A 27,682-nucleotide genomic window follows, 5' to 3' on the forward strand; every position below is an offset into this window, starting at 1 on the left:
GCTTGGTCCTTTGGGATCGGGAGAACCCTTTTTTTCCTTTACTGGGGTATTGGTTTTCATAACCATTCATCCCCCTAACGAGTGGAACTGGGTAATACTGGGAAACTGGAGTGTCTAAGGGAATTGCTTGTGTGACTTATGGTTAGCCAGTGGGGTAAAACCAGTCTTCTCTGTTTGGCTGGTTTGGTTTGCCTTGGTGTGCAACTTGGCTGTAACTGCCCTACTTTAAGCAATTTGTCCTGAACTGACACTCTCAGAAGTGTCCCACCACAGCCAGCATCATTACAGGGCCACATCCAAACTTGCATGTGTTTGACTGACGTCATAGACGCTGGAACCCAGCTAGTCCTTCTATTACTTCTTGCTTCAATAAACACTTTTGTTCTTCGAGTGCTTGCTCATATCCATTCCAGTTAGGTGTGTACGTGCCGCATGCACGTTCGTCGAAAGATTTTTACCCTAGCAACACTCGGTGGGTCGGCTGGGCGCCCCCTGGAGTGGCACCGCTATGGCACCGGATATATACCCCTGCCGACCCAGCCGCCCTTCTTACCGTCCATGTCGGTCGTTGGAACAGTGGAGCGCAGCTTAGCTGACCTCCACTTCCCTAGCTACTCGTAGTTTTCGTGTATGTAGTTATATATATTTATATACTTATGCGTTTTTTCTTTACTAGCACAGTTAGTTTAGTAATAGTTAGCGGGGTTCGAGGAGTAGCCCCTTCCCCGCATCCAGTGCCGGAGCCCATGCCCGGCTCACCGGTTCTTAAACCGTGCTTGGCTTGCCACAGGCTGTTGCTGACAGGAGTTCCACATGACTCCTGTTTGCGGTACCTTGGGGAATCGCATTTCGCACTAAGTGACCCATTTGCAAGGCTTTTAAGCCAAGAACAACGTGGAGCAGCACTTTCATTTATCCTCCACCTTCTTCACCGAGCGCTGGCCACTCGGCGGACAGAAGCGCCTCCTCGGCACCGGACCCCGCCGGCACTGGCCGTTGCCGGCACCGAAGTTGACTCGGCACCGCTCCCTCTCTCTCAGGTCGAGGAAGCCCACGACTCCTCCTCCTAGTGCCCGACAGCTCCCCGGTGCACCCCGTGGTTGAGCTCCCTGCTCCTGCTGCTTCTGTGCCAACTGCACCGCAGCCAGAGAGATCGTTTAAGTTGGATCGCCTGGCACCGACACCTGCAGAGGCACTGATGACGTCGGCACCGTTGATTCCGGTCCCGTGGGGCCGTCGAATCCAGTGCCTGCTGCTCCCCGGCATGCGCCATGGTTGAGCTTCCTGCTCCTACTGCTTCCGTGCCAACTGCACCGCAGCCAGAGAGCTCATCTAAGTTGGATCGCCCGGCACCAACACCTGCCGAGGCACCAACAACGTCGGCACCGTTGATCCCGGTCCCACAAGGGCCGTCGAATCCAGTGCCTGACTGCTCCCCAGCACACGCCGTGGTCGAGCTCCCTGCTCCTACTGCTCCCGTGCAAACTGCACTGCAGACAGAGAGCTCAGCCGGATCGCCAGGCACCGACACCTGCCGAGCACTGGCGACATTGGCACCGTCGATCCCGGTCCCACGAGGGCCTTTTGAATCCGGTGCCTGACAGCTCTCCAGTACGCACTGTGGTCAAGCTTACTGTTCCCTCCGCCACGGAGACATTCCTAACGGCGAGGATCTCATGCCATGACAGAGTAGAGGCTGCCTGAACCCCCGCACTGCCGGTGCAGGTAATACAGTCTCTTGGCAAGCGTCCTTGATACAACCATCCTCTGTCGGCGCAGCAGAGCGGCACCGTTCATGATCACGGTCCTAGAGACACTCCAGTCCCGTCGGCGCTCCCGCTCCCGACGCCACTTGCTCCCGAATGCTGTTCTCCTCGGCACCCGTCGCACTCGCTGCACCGGTCGGTGTCCCGTTCACCGACCCGATAATCTCAGCACCGTTCTGGCTCCCAGCACCGCTACAGGCACTGTGACTCCCGTAGCCGCTCCCGACCTCGAGATCTTGGTCGACCTCCGCACGCTCTGGTGCAGGTCCGGATCTCGTTCCAGGTACCGGTGTGCCTTCCAGTACCGGTCCCAGGTGCCGAGTTGGGCAAGGTCTGATAGAGTCAGAGACTCTGCCCATGATTTTTCAGCACCTCCATGGCCATCCGGACACGCATCAGTGTCTTCCCACCGGACAGCTCTTATGCTCAGGACCGCGATTCTGGTGTGCCCACCAACAACCTGAGAGCCATCAGGACCTCCTATGGAGGTAGCACTCAGTGCGGACCTCCAGGTGCAGGAGGTCCCGGAGGTAGGGACCCGGTAGTGGACATTCTATCGGCGGTTGCCCCACTAGAGGGCCCTACCCGTTTATTCGGACCATCCAGGCGAATGCCGATACTCTATGGAGGGTACGACTACTTGTCTGTCCATCCTCCTCCCTGCTCACTAGTCATTCAGTTGGTTAAGAAAAGGGAATGGTATGGCCAGCAGGCGCCAGCCCCGAAATCGAAGGGGCTAGGCGAATGACCCTACTCAGCTGCAAGGTGTACTCTGCAAGGCCTTATAGCCCTGCATGGCAAATCAATAAGCCCTGCTTAGCCCCTATAATCATAACACCTGGATGGCGGTGGATAAATTTATGGAGCTTCTCCATCAAAGACTCCCGCCAAGAGTTCACCCCCTCTGGAGGAGGAAAAAGCGGCCAGAGCTTCCCTCCAGGCCTCGTTACCATGAGGAGCATCTCATGGCTTCAGGTTTTCAAACCTCCGGCCTTTCATGACTTACCATTTGTTGGTAAAGGCCTCTTTGCGGTGAAACAACCCCAGGCTGCAAAGCCTGAAGGACAACAGGGTCCTAATGCGCTCTCTCGGCGTGCATACGCCGATGACCTACTGCAGGCCTTTCCGTCCCAGCACACCGCCACACTCTGTGCCTAGCCACAGATAGGACTTTGGCAGACGGCGCGGCTGAGGTGGTCGCAGACGACTGCAGGACCCCTAGAGGGCCAAGATCGAGGTCCCTCGCAATCACCACCGGGACCAAAGACAATCTTTCGAAGGTGCGCCCGAGGGCGGCGTACCGGTTACAGGCGGGATCCCACTCCTACTTCCTCTTGGCGTGGTCCCAGTTAACTTCAGTTCGCTGTCTCCTACACATGGTGGGAGTGGAGTACCACCTCCAATTTGTTCCATCCCCTGTCCCTCTTCAGGGACTCCTCTCGGGCGCAATTCCTCTTACAAGAGGTGCAGACGCCGATGGACGAAGGGGGCAAAGGGTTTACTCCCCTTATTCCCTAATCCCCAACTCGTACGGAGGTCTCGGACCTGTCCTAGACCTACGAGGATTCAACCAGTTTATAATAAGGTTGAAGTTCCGCATGGTATCCCTGGGAACATTATCCTGTCCTTGGATCCTGGAGACTGGTATGCCGCCTCGATATGAAGGACGCGTACTTTCACATTGCCATCTTCCCTCCACACAGGAGATACCTCCGCTTTCTAGCCAACCGTCGGTACTTCCAGTTTACGGTCCTGCTGTTTGGCTTTCTGCAGCCCCACAGGCATTAACCAAGTGTGTGGCCGTAGTCGCCACCCACCTCCGCCGACGTCGGATATGCGTTTTCCGCATCTGGACGATTGGCTTATCTGAGGAGACTCCAAGACACAAGTCACTCAGCGTGTGGGCATCGTCAGGACCTATTCACATGTCTAGGCCTGATGATCACTATGGAAACATCCACTCTGGTTCCCACGCAGAGGTTAGACTTCCTAGGGGCTATCCTGGACCGAGCTAGCCGGATCCTGCTTACCACAGCCCACGGTTTCAGGCGATGGCACCGATCATCCGAGGTCTGCAAACTTCCCAACGACCTCGGCTCGCACTTGTCTCGGTCTCCTGGGTCCCATGGCTGGCCTGCTAGTTTGTAACCAAACACGCTAAGCTCTGCCTCTGTCCTCTCCAAGTTTGACTCAAATCGGCGTACCGCCCGGACAGGGGCCCAATGGTCACGATAGTCACCATTCCCTCTAGCACCCTAGGCTCCCTAGAATGGTGGCTAACTCCCTCCCTGATGTGGGCAGGGATGCCGCTCCATCCGCCCCAGCCCTCACTGTCCCTGACGACGGACGCGTCATCTCTCGGCTCAGGTGTTCACCTCAGTAACCTTCAAGCTTACGGCCTGTGGTCTTCTCAGGAGCTGGTGTTCCACATCAGTGTCCAAAAATGAGAGCAGTCCGCCTGGCGTGCCAGGGGTCCAGCAGCAGCTGCGAGGCCATGCAGCCCAGTGTTACAGCCAACGCAACGGACATGTGCTACATGAACAACCTGGGAGTGACATGGTCCTCCTCCTTTTGTCAGGAGGCCATCCATCTCTGGCACTTTTGCATAGCCCACTCGATAAATCTGGTAGCATCCTTTCTCCCAGACGATCGGAACGCCTTGGCGCTTCGACTCAGCAGGTCTTTCCTTTCTCATGAGTGGTTGCCCTGCCCGATGTGATTTTTTCCCCACATATGGACCTGTTCGCTTACCACGAGAACAGGAAATGTACAAGGTTCTGCTCCTGCCAAGGGCCTTCCCACCGCTCCCCCAGCTCATTGGGTCCTGCTCAAACTTTGCAGGGGCAAGGCGCGCATCATCATGATCACTCCAGCATGGTCCAGGCAGCACTGATACACCACGTGCTCGGCCTGTCAGTAGCCAAACCAATTACCCTGCCGCTCCACCCAGACCTCATACCTCAGGACCACGGCAGACTTCGCCACCCAGACCTGCAGCCTCTTCACCTCATGGTGTGGCTGCTGCGTGACTTCGGGGTAGCAGGAAGCCTTCCACCTGGTCAACGTACCTGGCCAGGTGGAAGCGTTTCTCCTACAGGTGCGAAACGCTTAAGCTTACTCCTGCTGAGGTCTCGATCCTCTCTATTTTGGACTACCCTCTGGCCTACAACAGCAGGGCCTAGCAGTGTCATCTCTGAGGGTACACTTGGCAGCCATCTCTACCTTCCACCCAGGCTAAGGTGGTCGTTCTGTGTTCTCACACTCTATGGTTTTGAGGTTCCTCAAGGGCTTGGAGGCTTACACCCTTAGGTACGCCGCCCCAGCCCCAACCTGGGACCTCAACCTGGTTTTAACCAGACTTATGTCTCCTCCATTCGAGCCGTTAGCGACCTGCTCACTGCTATACCTGTCTTGGAAGACAGCTTTCCTCGTAGCCATTACATCGGCCAGACGAGTCTCCGAGCTCAGGGCTCTTATGGTGGTTCTGCCCATACACTGTTGTTCCCAAAGACAAGGTGCAGTTATGACCACACCCGGCTTTCCTCCTAAGGTGGTTTTGGCCTTTCATGTTAACCACACTCAACGCGATGGGGACAACAATTGCACTCCCTGGACGTCTGTAGAGCGCTCGCATTTTGTTGAGTGGACAAAAACCATTTTGTAACATGCCCCAACTCTCGGTCGCAGGTAGCAGACCGAAGGAAAGGCCTACCTGTTTCCTCTCAGAGGATCTCATCTTGGGTGATGACGTGCACCCGCACTTGTTATGATTTGGCTCACATTTCCCCAAGCCACATCACCATGCATTCTACCAGGGCTCAGGCTTCATCTGCCGCCGTGCAATGAATACCATACCTTTACAGAGTGATCATCTGAAGCAGACGCTAACCACTTCCCATCAGGACTAAATCGGAGACACCTAACTGCTTGCGTGTGACCCTAAAAAAAACAACCATAGACAGCTTTCAATAGCTTTGCACCTTCATTGTGCGCTTAGGAGGAAATCCTAGTTTCCTTTTCCATTTTACACTGTGCTTGTAACAAAATGAAATCAAGTAAAAGACGGTTACTCACCTTTGTAACTGTTGTTCTTTGAGATATGTTGCTCATATCCATTCCACACCTGCCCTCCTTCCCCTCTGTCGGAGTAGCCAGCAAGAAGGAACTGAAGGGCGGCTGGGTCGGCAGGGGTATATATCCAGCGCCATAGCGGCGCCACTCCAGGGAGCGCCCAGCCGACCCACCGAGTGTTGCTAGGGTAAAAATCTTCCGATGAACGTGCACGCGGCGCGCGCACACCTAACTGGAATGGATATGAGCAACACATCTTGAAGAACAACAGTTACAAAGGTGAGTAACCGTCTTTTCCAAAAAGTGACTCCACTGGTCAAACACTGTTTTCCTATGAGCTGTGTAGGTACAGCATTGTTTGTTCTCCTTTTTTCTGTGCCATTTTGTTGCTGTGAAGAGCATTTCCCCCTTTCTCCCTGCCTGGTCACTGGGCTTTGAAGCTCTTTGGAGCAGGCCTAAAGTTTCCTCAGCACTTGTCACATCTAGGCTTTGCTCTGGCTCTAGGTTTAAAACACCTGAAACTGTTCGTACTCCTACGTCAGCCTTTACCCCTCCAAACAGGCTACTGTCTGGATATCTAAATAATGCCTGTTTTTTTCAGTATATTTTTTGCCAATGACTTCTAGCTTAGACGAGGAAAACAAATGTGCAGTTTTCCTTGCTTTCTGAACTACTGTTTACATTGCAAATCATCATGCTTTTCTGAAATTTCAACACTACTTTAGTTCCTGCCATAGGATGAACTAGCCCTCTAGGAGGGACAGGAGTTCAGTTGTGACCGTCAGGCTTAGCCCATTCACTCCCATAGGCAAGTAAGGATCACAGACCTGTGGATCCTCCCCTTAGGCTGGGGGGAGGTCCTTTAGCAGTGAGTGGGCAGCCCGCCCACTTCCTGGATACCAACAGGATTGGCGAGTAAGGATGGGGAGGAAGTACATGTGATTACAGAACAGGCCAGCTGGGGAACATAAGAACAGCTTGAATTCACTTAGAGACTCTTTCCCCTTAGCTTCTAGTTATAGGCTTGGGTAGGCAGCCTGCTGGGAATAGAAGGAAAGTTGCAGTTTAGGGAGAGAGAGCTACTAGGAAGACAGTTAAGAGCTTTCAAGTATGATGCAGAATGCCTGGGACAGAAAACCAGCAAGGAGCAAGAACCTACTGGTAAGAAAGGACCTGAAGCAATTAAGAATCTGCTGGTTGAGAAGCCTCGCAAAGGACTTTGAGCCTGGATGAAAGGGGAATCCCTGACAAAGGACTAACTGAGCTTGAGGCAGAAGGTGGGAAGGCTTTGAAAGTTGGTGTTTGTTAACGTCCCAGAAGGGGAGAGTTGCTGAGGAAAATTCCCACAAGATGAAGCTTTCTTCCCTGAAGAACAAGGAAACTAAGGCAGTAGATGGGGCTAATGCCAGACAGGTTAAGTGCTGCTACAATTGCTAACAAAGCAGCAGGATGTAACCCCATATTCTCCTGTGATAGGTGCATGCACAAAGTGCTGGTGAGTTAGAGGCATAGATCCAGATCCTGATCTTGGCCCTAAGTGCTCAGTGCTGTAATTCATGAATTAATGAGACAGCTACTAGGGAATGTAATCTGCCCTCCAAATGTCTCCTGTGGCACTTGGATTCTCTGAGAGTACTTGAAAGTGAATATCAGTCAGGCCTTACAAAACTATCTGCTGTAGAGTTTCCTTGATCCCCAGTGAGTTGGGCCTGCCTGATTTCTGTTGAAAGTTTCCATGGAATCTACATGTTCCTGCAGGACACTTTGGTTCTGCTCATGCTGCCTGAGAACTTCCACCCCACTCTACTTTAAATATTCCTTTGTATTCTGATAGCCTTATACAATATCTCATAAATGGACCCTTCCATCCCTAAACTTGTTTTACTAAACTAGATAAGAGTTACACAGATGCTGAGTTAATAATAGTGATATGTTGCCCTCATTGCAGATTATATCTAAGGCTTTTTCTCATTTACATTAAGGCCCCTTTACAGGGGTCTGGCAGAGTAGGCCTCTGTTGTAAATTCTTCTTAATATTTATGCTAGGAAGATTTTTTTTTTAAACAGAATTATGAAACACGTGGATTTGGGGTGGTTGCTGGTTATTAAAGAAATTCACTATTGAAGGAAATGAGAAAAAATAATTCTCTTGGCTATTGACTGAGAAATTTGGACAGCAGGAACAGAGTTTGGTAACAGTTTTTACCTTTCTCGGTACTTTTAATTAAGAAAAGCATAAGGTGCTTCTATCAAATTGTTTTTTGTTTTAAAATAAGCTTCTGGAGAAATGTAATTGTCTCATTTTTCAACTTACTTTTGAGAGACAAACTAGGTCTCTCTCTCCCTCTTTCCCTCCCTCCTTGTCTTTTTTTAAAAGCTTTTTTTAAAGCAAAATATGTTGATTTTTAATTTGAAGTCTTTTATATTTAAAAAGAAACTGAATCTTTGTTTGGGATATCTGCCTGTCTAAGGGTATCTGTTAGAAGTTAAGAATCCACAGAGGAAGATTATTATTAAACTTGTGATATGACTTTTTTATCAAAAGGAATAGTCAACAAAATAATCAACTGACTCTGACTTTTCATTCTCACTCATGAGAAACAATCACTCTAGAATACTTCATGATAAATATCAGAGGGGTAGCCACGTTAGTATGGATCTGTAAAAAGGGAAAGTGTCCTGTGGCACCTTATAGACTAACAGTGAATACCCACTTCAAAGCTTATGCTCCAATAAGTTTGTTAGTCTATAAGATGCTACAGGACACTTCGTTGCTTTTTAATGATAAATGTAAACTATTGGTTATGTCCTAGAACATCTTTATTCTGTCCTCAGGTATTACAAGCATTAAACCATTTATTTCTGTAATTACAAAGAGTATTGTGCTACAAATTCTACATAGATCTATAATTTCCATATATGTTCCCTTCATAAATCTGAGCTTGTGTTTGAGCCTAGCTGGTGATGTAATGTATTGGTGAATTAATATTTCATGTCTAGAGACCGAAATTCAAGCTAGGTCTCAAGTGTAAATAACGTAAGTCTAATTGTAGTTTCTTCCCTGTGTACCAACATTAATGCAAGAAGGATGTAAGTAAATATAGATCTTATTTGTGAGGCTCAATGTCCAAGTACAGAACAGTATGATTATCACACTCTGCTGAAAAGACTTCCAGAGTTAGAATAGCAGGTGAGTCTAGATTAGAATTGTGATACACTGATAAAACACTTGCCTGCATTATACCATACCTGTAAGAGCAATTAATTCCTCAATTTCAAAAGCACTAAATTAACCAACTATAGTATTTGAAACAAACAAACAAACCTGAGCTCATACCTCTAGTCTGGATTGAGTCGCTTTTACTAGATCCTATGAATGAAAACATTTCTTAAGATCAGTGTAATACAGTATAGAGAGAGAACAGCTTGCTGTTACATAATCACAATTGGTAGAAAACTTGAGACCTCTAATAGTGCCTCTGGATGAATCATTTTAGCAGTTAAGGATCAGATCACCTCAGACAACTTGCTGGTTAGGTAATACTTTTTCAAATAATTTTAAACTCAGTGGCAATTAGTATACCATCTCACTTACCTATTGTATGTCACAAGTCTTGCATTTAAGTTTATAGCTCAAAGAATAAAACATGCTTTTTACAGTGTATGTAGATTACATACTGATAGTTCTGCAGGAGTATGGCTGGGATCAGATTATTAGGTAGCTATTATAGCTCTATCACACTAGACATGGTTTAGCACTTCGATGACAATAGAAATGGAGAGGTAAGGGGAACTAATGCATAAGGCTACATCAGAAAGATGAGCACTCTGCATTATTATTCTTTATGATACAGTAGTGTCTAGAAGCCCCAACTAAGACTGGGACCCAGTTATGCTAGGCAGTGTATACACACTTATTTAAGCAGAGATTGTACTCAAGAGTTTGCAATCTAAATAGCCAAGACTAAGGCTGCGAGGGGGAACAGAAGGACGAAGGCACTTGTCCAAGGTCGGTGGCAAAGTTGGAACTAAAACCCAGGTCTCCTTTGTTTCAGGCCAATGCCCTAACCCTTGACTGTGCTGCCGTTCTTTCTCTGTAGAAATCTGGGTTGCTGACATTAATTAAGTTCATATATGGATATTTATAGTGAGCTCTGGCTGAATGCATGGCATTTTTATTTTACAGAGGTCAACAGCCAGCAAGACTTCAGGTGCTCCTTCATATAGCAGATGGTCCAGCTCACAGCCACATCAGGTAATACATGCTTTTTGAGGAGAACATGCACCGCACTGTATTATAATACCTGTAGGGGAACACAATAAGCACCATATGCTTATGCTGCTCTGTTATTTTTAAGTACTAACCAACTGTGGGTTCTGAGAGTTATCTAGTTTGCTTGACCCAAGTGGGCCAATTTGAGTGATGACATAAGCAGGCACAATGCCACTGAAATTGATGGCATTTCTGTGACAGGTGCACAGGCCCACTGATCACTTGGAGGGTCCTCGCAGCTGTGAATCACCTTCTCTAAGATGCCACTGAGTAGGGTGGAAGGAGCAGCAATGAAGGACAGTTCTGTCGCATTTCTTATGCTGGTAATGAATTTGACTCACTCTTTGGAGGTGATTATATCCCCAGCTGAGTTCAGTCATGTCACTATCCCTGCTACACCAGTGTTTTGCACCCTTCAAAACAGTAAATGAGAGAGGTAATATGATGGGTGACAGGGAAACTTAGGGACCCACTACAAACACAGACCCAGTGCTGATACAAAGAGCAGGGAAGCAATGAGACAGCAGCCAACTAGTGATGAAGTTGTTAGCAGCTTCACTTTTTTTTTTTTTACTGTCTTCCCCCTCCACCCTGAGTATTGAGAGGAGACCGTAGTCAATTCAGTCTGGTAGAACAGAGGGAAAGACTGTTGTGACTGTAGGCAGAAACATAATTTGGTTGCTTAAATGAAGGGTTGACTGGCTTAAAATGTAACCTTTTCCTTAGGAGGATCTCATGCAAATAAACCTGGGTGCTGGTTTGTTTTGATAAAGATACGAGTACATGCCCCTAGAAGAGGGGAAATGCCCAAGGTGGCTTTAGTTTTGCCGTTAACTGGGATTTGGCTTTACACAATTAAAAGTAGAGAGAGTTAAGAACAGAGCCCCATTTTTATTCAGGCCCTGAAACTTCAATATAAAGAAGAGGCTAGATAACATGTACTCTAGAGATTAGAAACAATCACACCATCCCCTTTGCTTTCTGTTGTTGATGAGCATGCATGCTTGTTGAAATGGAGAAGAATCTTGCTCTCTGCTCCTCATCAAATAGGATTATGGTTACTGCCTGCAGTGTGGCAATGAAGTGCACACATGCACATTTTCAAGGAAGTCCTATGACCTGTGTTATACTGGCAGTCAGATTAGATAACCACTTGAGTCACTTCTGGCCTCAAAATCTATGAAGCTGAAGTTGGGACTAGCCCAATGCCTGGGGTATATTGTTTGTGTGTCTGTTCACCTGAGTAGCTGAGAAATCAGAACTGCCTTTCCCCTTCATTTTGAAAGGTAGTGTGTTTTACTATGGAGATTTTTTTTTTTTTTTGTTATAATGGCTAGAGGTTTATCTTCGGAACCTGTTAGCCTTGACTATGCCTTTAGTAGGGAGGCTAAGTACAGGAAGTTGTCAACATATTCCCGTTGATGTGCACAGAGCAAACCCAGCAATGAATATTCTTCTCTCAGTGTATGAGTGCAACTCCCTCTTAATGTTAATAGGAGAGATGATCCTAAATCAAGAGAAGAATACCACTTTAACAAATCATATGGAACATATTTGGTACTCTATACACTTGATTTTCTTTTAAGCAGAGGGGAGGGGTGGAACATAAGCACACAGAGAGTGGTCGGTAGCATTAGAATCTTGTTGAAGCACTAGCAGAGTTCAGAGATTAATTACCAGGAATATTGTTTAAAAATATGCTTAGACCATCCTGCATCTGCTGGAGAAACCTGGTCCTATTATATTAAAACATGCCTGTGGTAATTCTTCTCCACCTACATTACACCCCCACATTGTAATCTTTCCCTTCCTTTGTCATCTGCACTCTAATCTTTCTTTCTCATCCATGTTTATTGTAAATCTTTGTCTTCTGTGTTTTGGGTTTAATAAGCTTATAAACTTGCTTGATGGAATTGGTATTTGCAAAATCCAACTGTGGGATGTCTGGCAGTGCTATGGCTCAGTTCAAGAGTCCTGATGCTGCTGTGCACTCATATTTTGAGATCAGCAAAACATTTTTATTGGATCATAGGTTTGTATTGTCTTGTCTCCTGCAAGAGATTATATATAGTTTACCTAAACGTTTTGAGAATAGTTTTCCAAAAAAGAACAAGATTTTAGTTCAAATTCATATTGTCTGTATATTCTTGAGCCTCGTGCAGTGAACTCAAGGCTTTTTCTGTATACGTCTTACAAAAATCCATGCAAAAATCTAATAGAACTACTCAACTGAGATCTTTGATACATCTAAGAAATGTTAAAAGTTAAATTAACTTCCCTTCCTCCACCAAGTTTTCATTTTAAATTTCCATATGTGTGTGAAGTTAGAGGGCACATTGGGTGAGAGATTTAAAGGGATTCTACAGGCGGGTCAATGAATTTGGGAAAACGTGCCACTTTCAGTGACACAGTTTGCTTTGTGCAAATGTAATGAACTTATACGTACTTATATTCTATATTGGATAAGATGAAACATGCTTCTCTACCTCAAATGCACTATCTAGAGAGATTTTTAATAAGTTCCTTTTAACTCCTGGCTCTGGGTGAGTGAGTGGTAATGCAAGTTTAATAATTTTGATGGGAAGCAATGTGTGTACTTTTTTAGCTCCTGGAGCCAGGGCCAGTGTCTTGTTACAGAAGATGCCCTTGGAGTCTGATTAAGATGCACCTTCTGACTATAGAACCTGTAAGATGTGTAAGGCTGCCCTCTTCTGACTGTCTCAGAAGTGTGCCACGTTTTCTGTTTCATAAATTTTGTCAGAATGATCGACTAACATCAATAGTTGGATAGTTAAAAAAGATTGATTCCAGAAGTTCAACAATAAGCTTACGAAGCTATAAAAATCCATATATGTGTATCTATATTAAACTGACTGTCAATAAATGTCTTTATTGCTTGGGGACATTTTAAGACCACTCCTGATTTCAACAACTAGAATCAGTGATAGTTCAGTGGCAACAGTGATTTCCATAAGTTAAGACTGCTAATAACACCTATCTTGGTTTTATTTGTGGGATATTAATTTTAAAGAGGGGACTGATACCTGTCCCATTAAATACATTTCAGATAGTACAATGTGGCATTACGTCGTGTTGTGATGGAATGACTTTGTGATAACAGCATGCAGTATGTGTCCTGACCAAATATGTCATACTGGCTGTGGTATTCCAGGATCCTGGTCTGACTTAAGCTCAGTGGAATCTCTTGATGTGTCAGTGGGACTGCAGCAGTTTGTCTGGAGGCTTTGAGGCTAATTTAGTCCTTACATGGTACTTTCCAGACTGTGTGCATGCCCATTGGAGGTGCAATTGGCTGTTACCACTAATGCTGGTGAAGGAAGCAGTTGGAGAAGTGATGCCTGTCCGGCATGATGATCCAGTTGATTTCTAGCACAGTGTTTATTTCAAGAAGTAGGACTGCATCTGGAGTAAGCCTCCTACAGTGGTATGTCCCCAATGGAACAACCTGCTTGTCTCATCAAAAGTTTTTAGCTATGCTACCAGTGTTAGACATGAGGTGTTAATAGTATTGTAGTTCAGCTGTCAGTAGCAGTGCTCCTAATGTCCAATGACATTGGCACCTGCCTTCCCTCACTAGTAGTGCTTTTAGCACTGGATGCTAGACACTCTTGCCGAAGTGTAACAGGTGGAGAGTGCACAGAGGAGAAATGGGTAAAGGGGAAAAACAATGGCAAAGAATAAGAGAAAAGTAAAGAGGACCAGGGTCAACAGGAAAGGAAGTAGAAAATTAGAATGAAGATAAAGAATTTTTCCCTGCCTAATGCTTCTTTTAGGTCACTAGCAAAAGACACTGTCTCTACGAAAGGCCATTTAATGGTTCAGGAAGAGATAAGAGCAGTAGGCCAGGTGACTCAGCTCTCATCTAAGGTAACTACCTGTGCTGCCATTGGCTACACTGCTGAAACAAATCCACCTAACTTCCCCACCCTGAAGTAGAAGGAATAGGCTGGTTAGGAAGGCAAGAGTTTGTCTGACTGTGGACTGGTCTACACTACGGGGAAAAATCGATCTTAGATACACAACTTCAGCTACGTGAATAATGTAGCTGAAGTCGAATATCTAAGATCGGATTACTCACCCGTCCTCACCACGCGGGATCGATGTCTGCGGCTCCCCCTGTCTATTCCGGAACTCCGTTGGGGTTGGTGGAGTTCCGGAATCGAAATAAGTGCGCTCAGGGATCGATATATCGCATCTAGATGAGACGCGATATATCAATCCCCGAGCAATCGATTGTAACCCGCCAATACGGCGGGTAGTGTAGATGTAGCCTCAGTCAGATCGTGGGCTGCCTTTTTTCACTCTTAGGCAAGATGACAGGACTTCAAAATGCTTATGAAATATTTTGCCCATCATGGATAACTGTCCATGTGGACCTTGCCGTTGATTAATGCACTTTGATCTAATCCTCTCTAGTCCACTTTCAAAGGGGACTAGATCAAAGCACTTTACTGAACTGTTAATGCACGTCAGCAGGGTCTACATGGAGAGTTAGTCTGCAACAGGCTGATGTGGGGTACATTCACAACCCAGCTTGCCACAAACTAATGTCTGTGCAGACAAGTCCAAAATCTCCTGAGTCTTATCCACTGGACCACTCTGCCTCTTCTAATTGAGCAGGCTGTTCTATTCTGACCAGCACTACTGAGGTGATTCAACATCTCTACAACTTGGTTCATTTTGTTTTAGAGTAATATTTTGGGATGAGGTGATAAGTGGCTCATCTAAGTATGCTGGACATTAGGTGGGCAAAATCACTTGGTTCCTATTGAAGTTAGTGGACTGAGAGCAGGCTCAGGCCCCCATGCCTTTAAAAGAAACACTAGCAGACAAGAGAAAAGAAATGGAGTTGCCACTTGGCAAAACACTTCTGTATAGCTGATGGCACCACATGACATCACAATGCAAGTTTCATCCTACAGTGTTGGTTTTAACAGTCACAAAGCTTTAGAAAGAAACTTAAACTTCTATCCAAATACAGGCTTCTTACTTCTGGTAGCTTCTCTGGGTTGGGGGTAAATGAGAACATGCAGAGGTAAACTGTTCTCTCTGTGCCACGTGGTAAATCCTGTCAAGGCTATTCTGCTACCTCTCATTCGCTCACCAAAACGATACCAATGGAGACGTGTCCACAAGTAGTCAGAGCAGAATAGCTACCTGGATCTAGTGTGATAACTTTGGAGAGCATAAGTGATACATGCTTTGCAGAAGGCAAAGCAGCTTGACTCTGGATGTAGGAGCCTTAATTTATAATTTCTGGGTTTTGTTTGTACAATAACTATATTATAGTCTTCTACCTTTTGACGCTATACACTGCAAATCAGCTATGCTCAGATCATTAGGAAAAAGCTCTGGTCCTAGAATTGCTTTTCTAATTTTAGTATGGTTTTAAATTATTATGCAGAGATCAGATGTAATGAGGTGGGCTAATTCCCCCAGATTTCAGAACACTGTGTTAACTGGAAAACCGAATAAACATGATATGGAGACAATGCATGTATAGAGCTCTGGATATTTTAGCAAATATAATTTTTTCTATGCCTGAGTGATACAATCCTGGATTTCTTTTACAAATATGAGGGGAAACTACAATGATCTTGGTGTCTAATTTGTGCTGCAAAAGTCAGAGGCCATTTGTATTATATTGCACTTATAACAATCTATTGAACGTTGTTTTCTAATTTAGTTAATCTTAAAATGAGCAGAAAAAAGACCACTTAGAATATTAAAAAATACTTTTCTGCACAGGTACTACAGAAGGAAATTTTTTAGCCTAGGTAATGTTTTTGATTCTATTCGTTATTACCTAATTATTTTGACTGCTGAATACCAAATTACTGTATTATACCACCTATGCATACAACATGCTTGAGGATGTAGAGAGAAGTTGAGGGAAAGAGATTAGTGATGGCTCTGGTTAAGTATATGGTGGTAATCACTTTTGACATTTCCCAAAATATCTTTTACAGCACCTAATGACAAAATAACTTTAACTATTTCTTCTATGGGGCAAGTCTTATAGAACTTAATAGGGATGAAACTAACAGAGTTCTACAGAATTATTTTAAAAAAACTTATAGGTTATAATTTTTCACTGCCTTGCACCTGCGGCAGGCACTTAAAGCTGTACATCCTCTGTAGAAATATAAATGTCTACAAAAGGAGTGAAATGGTTAAGAATCAGCTTGACAATGTGTTCGTGTGACTGAACATCCTTTCCAGAGAGTCCTTAAAACAAACAAATGGAAGTAATTACTTTACACAACATGCAGTCAACCTGTGGAACTCGTTGCCAGGGGATGTTGTGAAGGCCAAAACTACAACTGAGTTCAAAAATGAATTAGATAAGTTGATGGAGGACAGGTCCATCAGTGGATATTAGCCAAAATTGACAGGGATGCAACCCATGCTTCAGGTGTCCATAAACCGCCAACTGCTAGAAGCTGGGACTGGATGGTAGGGAATGGATCACTCGAAACTGCACTGATCTGTTCATTCCCTCTGACGCACTTGCCTCTGTCAGACAGGATACTAGGCTAGATGGACCATTGGTCTGATCCAGTATGTCTATTTGTGTGCTCTTCCTATAGAATTTTGTATTGCAGAAATTAAATTCTTTACTAAGGGAATCCACTATTTAAAAGAGTAGAATTATTTCCAACTTTATATTTAAAGAGAGGGGAGAACTGGCCCTCAGTGAAATAAATTCACAAGGTCCAAACATGGATAGCTATTTAAGCCAACACTGTTTAAACAGGTCATGACTCTAGATTTTAATATCTTTCCGTTACACTCATCAGACAGTATTCTTGATGTCTATGCAGGCTAACAGCAAAGGTTAGTTGTACTTCACAGTAATATGTAAAATGAGACATTTGACAAAAATAGGTCATTTGGAAACCACCTGCAGAGTATTCAATAAATTGCAGGTTGTCAACCTTGAAGCCATTGACCACTTTTGAAGAGTAGAAAAAATATGGACCACCAGCCATTTATTAACATACTCCTAATATGTCAGCAGTTCATTACAATTCCATGAAAAATTAAATTGAAAGTGATAGTGATGTATTTAGTTATATTGTAAATTACAGTGGCTGTTCCTTAATGTGGTCAGTCTGGTTCAAGAGGTAATTGAGAGTACAAGTTATAATCTTCAACTGTATTGCTGTGTAGCTCCAGAGTGCTTTGGAGAGCCCATACCACGTTTTTGGGTGGGTCGGAGAAGGGAGCAGAAAGAGCTCATCTACTCAGGATGGCTCGGCTCTGCCCCCTCCTGTCTTGTGAGTAGTGGATTGGCTCTTTTCTGCTCCTCCCACCTCTCCTCTCTGTCCCCGCAGGCTTAGGTTGGGAAGGGCAGGGGATTGAATGGCCTCTTCTGGATCCATAATCCCTCCAGATCTGAAAGGTGGGGGTGAAGAACCATTCTTGGAAACTCTCTCCCCAGGCCTGGAAGGTGGGAGGAACTTCCAGAGCTTCAGGAAGAGCAGAGGTGTGCTGGGGAGCAAGGATAGATATGGTGTGTACACAATGAATGTGGGGTTGGGTGTAGGGACAGATTGGAGAGGTTGTGAGATACAGGACAGGACTAGTTAGTGGGGAGGGCTAGGAAACAGCCATGGGCTGAGGACACAGAATTGTGTGTTGTGTGGGTTGTTGTGTTTTTTTTTTTAGGGTTTAGAGTATAGATGGTTCAGTTGCCTGTCATGCAAAGGGCTTGTTAGAACATTTAAAACCCCCTCCTCCCTTTCATATGAAAGGAAGTGAGACTGGTTGATTCGCACAGATGCTTTTAATAACATAGCAGTGACCGTAGTGCTTCAAAGACTTGTATGGTTAATTTTCAGGCAATCAATTAGTAGACCAACAAAAACTTATCTACAGGTAGTTAATCACTGCAGGAAAAAAACTCCTTCCTTAGGATAAGGGTGTATGTTTGAGTAATAAAAAAATACTTTCTTCTGTGACTATCATGGCATGTCTGGAGCTTACTTCTTTATGTAGCCTAATTAAGTTGTTTACCTTGTAGCATTAGTGAAATTGTGATCTATAAATCCCAAACTAGAGATGGAAAATACCTCTTAAGAGCATAGAGGTCAGATTCTCAAGAGGTATAACCCCATTGACTTTAATGTAGCTAACTTACATCTGCTGAGGAATTGTCGCTACACAGAGTTCATCTCTCTGCTGCTGCCTCTGCCAGTCAGGATCATATCAGATATTAAAGTGACAGTAGAATTTGTCTGGTTAAAAGGCCCCCGCATATCGGAAGATTGATAGTCCATTGTAGAACCTGTTATCCCATACTTGGTACTACAAAAATCTCACTTATTCATAATTGCTACACTAGTAAAGATAGGCTTTACAGGGCCATCTGTCCTCAGACCTCAGGGCATAGTGATCAGCAGCTAAGATCAGGAAGAAACCACATGCCTGCACCTGAGATCAGATTTTCTCTGTATTAAAACTTTGTAGTATCTCGTGTGTTAACTGGGGGTAAGTAAGTGTTCCTTTTTTATCAGTGATGCCTGAAATGCATTATGGAAGGGTTTTTTTCACCCTTCTGAAGCAAGTTTAGTCTGTCAGACCAAATATCAGACTACAGTAGGTGGACCATAGATCTGCTTGCATATGGCTATTCCTATGTCCATATCAGAATCCTTAGTGCTACTCTACTTCATCTTCCTATGGTGGAAATAAGTAAGTGGAACAAAGATCTTCCCAGTGAAGAGCCTACTGCTTTCAGAGATGTTGTATAGTCTGCACCCTACCCTTGAAGTTTTTCTGCTTCTAAGGGAAGTGCCTCCTGTGGATTCCTAGTGCTCTAGTAATAGAATAGTTGGGTTGGAAGGGACCTCAGGAGGTCATCTACTCTAAGCCCCTGCTCAAAGCAGGACCAAGCCCCAGATTTTTACCCAGGTTCTCCAAATGGCCCCCTCAAAGATTGAGCTTACAACCCTGGGGATAGTAGGCTAATGCTCAAACCACTGAGCTATCCCTGGTCAGGCACTCTAGGACTTCTCCTGAAATTCCCCCTGCAGCAGAACATGCCTGTACATATCATCTCATCTGTAACTTTGTTTCCCATTGATCTGTGATTTCAAGTGATTTGATATGTTGGCCTTAGCATTCTTGTATAAAGTAGCTAGTTCTGGATGGGTTCAAAACATACTTAATTGTATAAATTTTGAACTCTACCCTGAAAGACTTTGAGTGTGGTGGGATTTTTGTTCACATTTTTTAAGTTTGTCATTGGAATATTTACTTAGATTTTCAAACGTCACAGTAAATTCATTGATACTAGAAGCCTGAGTTTTAATTCCAGTTTGTGAATGAAATCTTTGTGCTAATAAACTAAAATGGGAAGTAAAGAGAACACAGGAAAGGAAGTGCACTTGATAATGCGGGTCTGTAAACCTAGCTATTCATTTCATTTCAAGTCTACACATGCAAATTTACTAGATAACTTTTTTCTCATTCTAACTTCAATAAATATGGAGATCTGTAATCAGTATGGTAAGTGGGTGATTAGTGACTACCAAGTACTAGTGTGTGAATTTATCTGAATTAAATTGCTGAAAGGAAAAAGCTTTTTGCAGTATTGTAGCAGTGAGGGCCCAGGATATGAAAAAGACAAGGCAAGTGAGGTAATATCTTTTATTGGACCAGTTTCTGTTGATGGTGGAAGGTACCAGCTTTCGAGCTACACACAGTTGTTCTTCAGGTCTGGGGAAGGACGCAGAGTATCTGAGAAACAAGCTATTGAATGGACTGAAATAATGAAAACAGGAATTTTGTAACAGACATTGGAAATATTCACAAAATTTTGATTATGAAGGTAAAAAGAGAAGTTTCTTTGGATTCTTCTGCCATTTGAATATGTCATACATTCCAAGGCCAGAAGGGATCCTTATAATCTAGTCTGACCTCATGTATAACACGGGCCAATTTTCCCCAGAATTATTCCTAGAAAAACATCTAATCTTGATTTTTAAAATTGCTAGTGATGGAGACTCCACCACAACCCATGGGAAGTTGTTCCAATGGTGAGTTACTGTCACTGTTAAAAATTTACACCTTATTTCCAGTCTGAATTTGTTAAGCTTCAGCTTCCAGCCAGTGGATCACGTTCTACCTTTCTTGGCTCGATTGAAGAGCCCTTTATTAAATATTTTCCCCAGGTAGTTACTTAAGTTGTGATCAAGTCGCTCTTGAATCTTCTCTTTGTTAAGCTAAATAGCTGAAGCTCCTTGAGTCTACACATGTTTTCTAATCTTTTAATCATATTGGTGGCTCTTCTCTGAACCCTCTCCAGGTTTTGAACATTGTTCTTAAACTGTGGGCACCAGAACTGGACACAGTATTCTAGTATAGCAGTTGCACCAGTGTCAAATCATACTTGGGATGCTCCTGTTTATGCACCCCAGGATTGCATTAGCCCTTTTGGCCACAATATTACATGGGGAGCTCATGTTCAGCTGATTATCCAACACCACTCCCAAACCTCTTTCAAGTCACTGCTTCCCAGCAGAGACTTTCCCTGTCCAGTAAGTATGGGCTACATTATTTATTCCTAGATCTATACTGTGACGGGGCAAGGCCAGATGGCTATAGTAAAGTACTGGGAGACAGATATATTAGCCACAGGGTAAACAAATCCCTGTTACCAGGATAAGCAAATGGCAACTGCTGCAGGTCAATTAAGACACCTAGGCCAATTAAGATCTTTCCAGAAGGCAGATAAGACAGATAGGTTGATTGGGATACCCGAAGGCAGTTGGGCTGGTTGAAACTAGTTAAAAACTTCCCAGTTAGTCGGGTGGGCGTCAGGAGCTGTAGGAGAAAGCCATGCTGTTGGAGAGACTGAGCAGCATAAACCATATCAGGCACAAGGAAGGAAGCCCTGAGGTAAGGCTGAAGTAGATATTGAGGAAGTGGGGGCTACTGTGGGGAAGTGGCCCAGGGAACTGTACTCATCCTCTTTCTAAAAGGTTAGCTATCGTATCTGATACTATTAGGGTCCCTTGGCTGGAGCCCGGAGTAGAAGGTGGGCCTGGGCTCCCCCCTTCGCCTCCCACCCCGATTAATCACTGAGAATGGGAGACAACAGAGACTGTGCAAAGTAGCTTTTCCTCACCTCCCTTGCTGTCTTATGATGAAAATGGCTCAGTAGACTGTGAACCTTGCTTCTAGAAAGAGAATGGCTATGTGAAGGGCCACAGTGAGCCTCTGAGGCTAGCGAAATCTGCCAGGAAATGCAGGACCCATTGAGATAAGGACACAGCTTTGTCACAATACATTTGCATTAAAACTCATTGTATGTTTGAGCCCAGTTTACCAAGCAGTGCATATTGCTCCATATCAGTGACTTGTCCTCTTCATTATTTACCACCCCTCCAATTTTTTCTCCTCTGTAAACTTTATCAGTGATAATATTTTCTTCCAGGTCGCTGATAAGTGTTAAATTGTGTAGAGCCAAGAAACTGATCAGTGTGGGACTCCACTGGAAACAAACTCACTCAATAACTGTTCTCTATTTACAGTTATATTCTGAGACCTATTAGTTAGCCAATTTTTAATCCATTTAATGCGTGCTGTGATAGTTTTATATCATTCTAGTGTTTTAATCAGAATGTCATGCAGTACCAAGTCAAATTCCTTAGAGACGTCCAAGTTTATTACATCAACATTATTGTCTTTGATCAATCAAACTTGTAGTCTCCTAAAAAAAAAATGATCAAATTAATTTGACAGGATCTGTTTTCCATAAAGCCATGTTGATTTCCATTAATTATATTAGCCTCCTTTAGTTTTTTATTAAATCCCATATCAGCCACTCCATTATCTTACCCAAGATCGATGTCAGGCCAACAGACCTATAATTACCTGGGACATCCCATTTACTCTTTAAAAACTGGCACATTAGCTTTCTTCCAGTCTTCTGGAACTTTGTCAGTGCTCCAAGACCTTTTGAAAATCAATATTAATGGTACAGTGACCTCCACAGCCACCTCTTTCAAAACTCTTGGATGCAAATTACTTGGACCTGCTGATTTAAAAATGTCTAACTTTAGTAGCTTTTGTGTAATATCCTCCAGAGTTATTAGTGGTATGGGAAGAGTGTTATCACCATATAATGAGTACATAATCTCTTGTTTTTCTCCAAATGAAAAACAGATTTATTGAAAATTTCTGCTTGTTCTGAAATTTTATTTATAATTTTACCATTTCAATCTGGTAATGGACCATTATCATTGTCAGGATTCTTTTTGTTCTTAATATTAAAAAAAACTCCTTATTGTCCTTAACTCTGTTGTCCATAGATTTCAGTGTGTCCCTTTGCTTCCCTTACCACTTTTCTACAGTTCCAGACTTCTGATTTATATTCAGTACTGTCAACTTCCTCTTTCTTTCGTTATACTATATTTATTTTTTTACAGCTCCCCTCTAAACCAGGTTGCTATGTTGTGTGTGTCGTGTTGGGATTTTTTTTTGTTTAACTAGCACAGCCTTCTTTCTCAAGTGTGGTGGTGTTTTTTTGGGGTGGGGGGTAGGGGATGGGATTTAGCAAGGTGTCCTTAAATGATTCCCAATTATCATTCACATTTTTCTGATTAAATTATTCCTTCCAGTTGTATTGGCTCATAATCACTTTCAGCTTTGTGAAACTGGCTCTATTAAAGCAGTGTGTGTGTGTGTGTGCGTGTGTGTGCGTTTTTTAAAAAAAAAAAAGTCTCTCCTGGATTTTATTCTGTTTGCACATTGTAAATGTGATCAAATCATAATCACTTGTACCTTAGCTATCATTAATGTCTTAGTTCTGTGTTCTTCTCCTCTTTATCTGCTAGAATAAGGTCTAATATCAGATTTCCCTGTGTTTGTTGCAATACTTCTTTGAATTAGGAAATTGTCCTTTATAATGTTTAGACATTCCAGTGATTGTTTTAATACTGTCAGAGCTCCTATCCACTCCACTTTAAATTCTTTAAAAATCTGCTTCTTCCAGGAGACCCACAAACACTAACCTGTCATTATGCCAACACCATACCCACTCAAAATATGTATCTCTATCCTTAGACCTTGATTTGTGTAAACTCCTAAAAAGGCAGGGATTGTCTTAGTGGCTTGTACAGGGTGGGGCTTACTGTTGGCACTTGACAATAAGTAATGATAAATTAATTGGCCAGAAGAGTATAGGAGCTTCATATGGAAACTCATTGCACATCTGACTGTCATGATCCATGGGTTTTGAACGTAGGTCCATAGGATTCCTGGAGGTAGTTATGCTCCAATTCTCTACCTAGCAGCTTACTGGTAGCACCTAGAACTAGAATTCCTTGAAGCCTGGCTTAGGAGGCTCTACCTCAGGCTCCAATTTGTGGAACATTGAAACTCCTAATTGGCCCAATCCCCCTATTTACGCTAGAAGGAGGAACAGAAAGTCATCCATCCAGGCTCTACCCTGCTTTGGACTGCTTAGCCAGCACTACCTGCTTTTGTTTCTGGGTCCTGGCCTTCTGGTTTCCTAACTCAGCCTGATTCCTAGCATCTAACTTGTGATTCTTGACCTTGGCTCCTAATCTTCTGGTTGTGAACCCCAGCTGGAGTGGGGACTTGGACCCCATCCTATACTAACCACTATGCCCATTTGCCCACATTCCAGCCCTGACAGTTTGTATGGACCACACAGTAATCCTCAAGGGTGTGGTCCTGGTACAGGAAGTGGTCACTATGCCACCACTGAAAATTTGTTCTTTTAACCAGATCTTCACAGAATTCTTTGGCTTTATCCTGTCCTCAGAAGGAATCAAGATGGACCCATGCAAGATGCAAGCTGTCTGTGACTGGGCAGCTCCCTGCAATACATGCACCTCCAATGTTTTCTGGGTTTTTGAAATTTCTATCAAGATTTCATTCCAATTTTCTTTTAATCAAACCAAATCCCTCACTACTTTACTCCAGGGAAAAAAAAGCCCAGTTCTGTTGGTCCCCCCCGAGGCCCAACATGCATTTGAACAGGTGGAGCTTGCCTTCACTGCTCTCCTATTGGCCCATCCTGATCCCACACAAGGTTTTGAAGTGAAAACTGATGCCTTCAGTATAGCGATGGGGCAATACTCTCCCAAAGACCTGGATCTGAGCAAGTGTTGTACTCGTGCCTATTATTCAAGAAAACTTAGCCCCACCAAACAAAGCTACAAGATCCTGGATAAAGAACTGCTGGCAATTAAGTCTGCCTCTTTAGAGTGGTGACATTGTTTAGAAAGGGACCCGTCATCTTGTCCAAGTATTTACCAACCATAAAAACCTGAAGTGCTTGTGCAGGGCCAAAGCCCTGAACCAGTGGCAACTCCAATGGGCCTTGTTCGTCTCACAATTCAACTTTGCCATTAATTTGGGACCAAAAATGGCAGGGCGGACACCCTGTCCCAAAAGGGAGAATAGGGTACTGACCCACGATGCCTCAGCCATCTACGGGCCCGCATTCTTCACCTCAGAACATCCTTAGTGCAGCTCTCCACCAGGATCTATACAAACTGATCCATTCTGCCTCTGGGATTCTGCCCAATGGTCATCATAAATGAAGAGCTGCACTATACCTGGGATGGAGTCATGTTTCCAAATGATCGTATTATGCTCCCCTGGTTCCTGCAAGAGTGGCAGTCCTATGTTATGTCATGCCCCTCTCCTTCCCCCCCTCCCCCCATGGCAGGATACTTTGGCCTTCTAGTTCTGAACTCTGTCTGGCATTGTGACCTGGTGCCCTGCCGTACCCTAACTGCAAGTCCTAGCTGCCTACGTTCCAGCCCTGATGGTGGCCTGTGGAACACACATCCCAGAGCTGTAATGCACTGCTTCTGCTTTAATTATCTGGAATATTTCTCCCCATCTCCCATCACCTCGTACCATGCAACAGAATTATACAGATATACAATAGCAAACAGCTACGTGGTAGTTCATACTGTGCTCCCTGGTTCCAGTACCATCTGGTTTATCAACATTAAATATGTATAGAAAGCTTTATTTAAGGTAGATGCCATGTTCATGTGATTTGCTCTTGATTATACATATAAATGTTGTGCCAAAATATTTATGTAATTACTTTAACTTCATTTTCTGTAACACTTGAGTTTCTGATTTAAGCCGACAGAAACAAGGCAATTAAGAATCAAAGCTTTCACTGTATCCTTCAGCCACTTATTTGGGCCTGGCTGTTAGCATGAAGAGTCATATATACATTACCTTATTCACTGTATAATTTGGCGCAATATACTGAAAACAAAGTCTTAAGTCTGATTTCCAGTGTGTCACACGATTAAAATAAACATTAATTTTAATTAACTTGTGTATTGTGCTGAATAAATAATGACATTTTGAATTAGATTTTTATATTTAATTTGCTTGATTCAAAAGTAGAAGGAAAAAACTACCAAATCTTTAAAATACAGTGGGTTGGTTGGTTTGTTTTTTTTCCCCCCACATGTAGAAAAGATGTTGTATCAGTGTATTGTTGCCTGTCTTCTTTTGGGGGGATGGTTGTAAAATAAGTAACTTAATAAGTAAGGTTGCCAACTTTCCACTACATGGACACTACAGGCTCGGTCCCCATCTTCCGCCAGGACTCACCTGCCACCTGCAGGGCCGGGCTGGGAGGAGCTGACTTGGAGCCTCTCTGCCTAATCGGGGCACAGAGGAGAGGGGTTCAGGGGTTGATCCCTGGAGTGAGGGGCCAGAGAGAGTCAGGGCTCTGGAAGGCTGAGAAGCCCCATTGGGCCATCCCAGACGGCAAGCCTGGCTGCCGGCCCTGCTCCTCAAATGCTGCGCATGGGAAGGATCGCTTCCCCTGGCGTCACCAGTACCTATCTCTCTTGCAGAGCCGAGAGCTGGTTCCTCAGATTAAGATTCTCTCCACCAGCTGCTCTTCCTGCTGTCCATATGACAGAGGCCAGTTACTGCAGTAACTGGACTTTCAGTGTCCAGTCAACAGTACTGACCAGATGCTGCACAAGTCCCCTTTCAACTGGACTTTACAGTCAAAAACTGGACACCTGGCAACTCTATTAATAAGCCTTCTAGTTACTAACTAGTAGAAGCTATGCTGGACTTTGCAATGCTACTGCTAACATATGAAACCTTTCCACTATAGTTACAAGTTTTAAAAATCTATATCTTGACAGTCATAAGACTGTTCCTTCAGATCCAGTATGAAGTACAGTAAGAGGAAACCATAGGAGCCCATACGTTTAGGTGTAATATGAGAGATTTCTATAAATCAGAGTAGTCTGTTTTCTGAGTTAACTAGTTTACTGCTTGGTCCTGTGCTGCAATTGTGTGTGCCTTTTTGAAGGGTCAGTGCTTTAGATTGTCAGTAGGAAAGAACAATGTATATGGTACGCAGGATACCATTGGAGGTATTTTTGCTCTGGCAGGGTGTACGAGAAACAAGTATGAAACAGGTAATGTCATTTTTTTATGTTTAATACATTTTTCAATTTTTTTGATGTATGAGGAATAAAAAGGGATGTTTATCCAAGGTTCTAGTTGTCCCTGCTATACACTGCAACAACAAAATTAAATCACCCACATAATACCAAACTTCCCTCGTGATACTGCTCCAAATTTGATTTTCCTCAAAAAGTGTGCCTCTGCAGCAGTGTGTGTAAATAGATGCACCGTGCAGCATGTCTTGAAAGCCAATAGATTTGGAATATTAGAGATGTGAAGGGGGAAGCCTATTCTAGGCTCACAGAGAACTTGACTGACAGCTCTCTTTCACACCAAGTGAGAGCAAGCTCCAATGCCTTTGGTGATCCCATGTGTGTCAGTATGGCACAGGGAGAGAGGTGCTCTCTCAAGTAGCAAGGCTCCAAGACATTTAGAGCTTTATAAATCAAAACTAAATACCATAAAATAGAACACCATAATGATGGTCAAAGCAATTTCCACTGAAGAACGAAGCCAGCATTCACAATACATTGAATTTTGATCTCTTTCTAATATCCCCTCAGATTGCATTGGAGATGGAAATTATTGCACTCCCTTTTCCTTTTCTATCCTATTCGTATAGAAATTCAATAAACAGCTACAAATTACAGTTAGAAAATTTGATGTGCTTTAATGAGCTTTTCACCACTCTTGTTAGCCCTGCAGCTTTTTGTGGTTTCTCACTCCTAGTAAAATATATCTTTAATATTCTCTGTTTTTTTTGGCAATTCTTGTTGCTTGTACAATGACTCAGGAGCCACAATTCACTGCATTTGCAGCTGAACGGAATCCTTAAAGATGGATGATCCCAATGGATACTACAAGAAGGCGAAAGGTTTAAATGGCAAAAAAATTCCATTCAGCCATATGTGCATATCACTATGACCTGAGGAAGAGCTCTGTGAAACCTAAAAAACACCAAGAGGGTGATTTAATAAAAGGTATTACCTCACCTGCCTTGTCTCTCAACACATACCATAGTTTATTAACTTAAGCTTTGAATTATGTATAATCCTTGACTGCATGCTTACAGGCCCAAATGCCCAAGACTATAAATAAATGTCTTTTA

General features: G+C 43.9%; 1 protein-coding gene across 4 annotated transcripts in view; it reads left to right on the plus strand.

The window, feature by feature from the left end:
- The window catches only part of RBMS3 (RNA binding motif single stranded interacting protein 3), a 1,007,942-nt gene that overhangs the window by 161,670 nt on the left and 818,590 nt on the right, over window positions 1-27,682 (plus strand). For 3 of the 4 annotated variants that reach the window (XM_032790015.2, XM_075062478.1, XM_075062476.1), the window contains exon 3: window positions 10,024-10,092. The exons of the other annotated variant lie outside the window; for it this stretch is intronic. In XM_032790015.2, the coding sequence (XP_032645906.2) occupies window positions 10,024-10,092 (69 nt within the window). The remainder of the gene's footprint in view (window positions 1-10,023; window positions 10,093-27,682) is intronic. 4 annotated transcript variants of the gene reach the window in all.

Source organism: Chelonoidis abingdonii, chromosome 2 (genome assembly GCF_003597395.2).
Source record: "Chelonoidis abingdonii isolate Lonesome George chromosome 2, CheloAbing_2.0, whole genome shotgun sequence".
NCBI classification, from domain to species: Eukaryota; Metazoa; Chordata; order Testudines; family Testudinidae; genus Chelonoidis; species Chelonoidis abingdonii.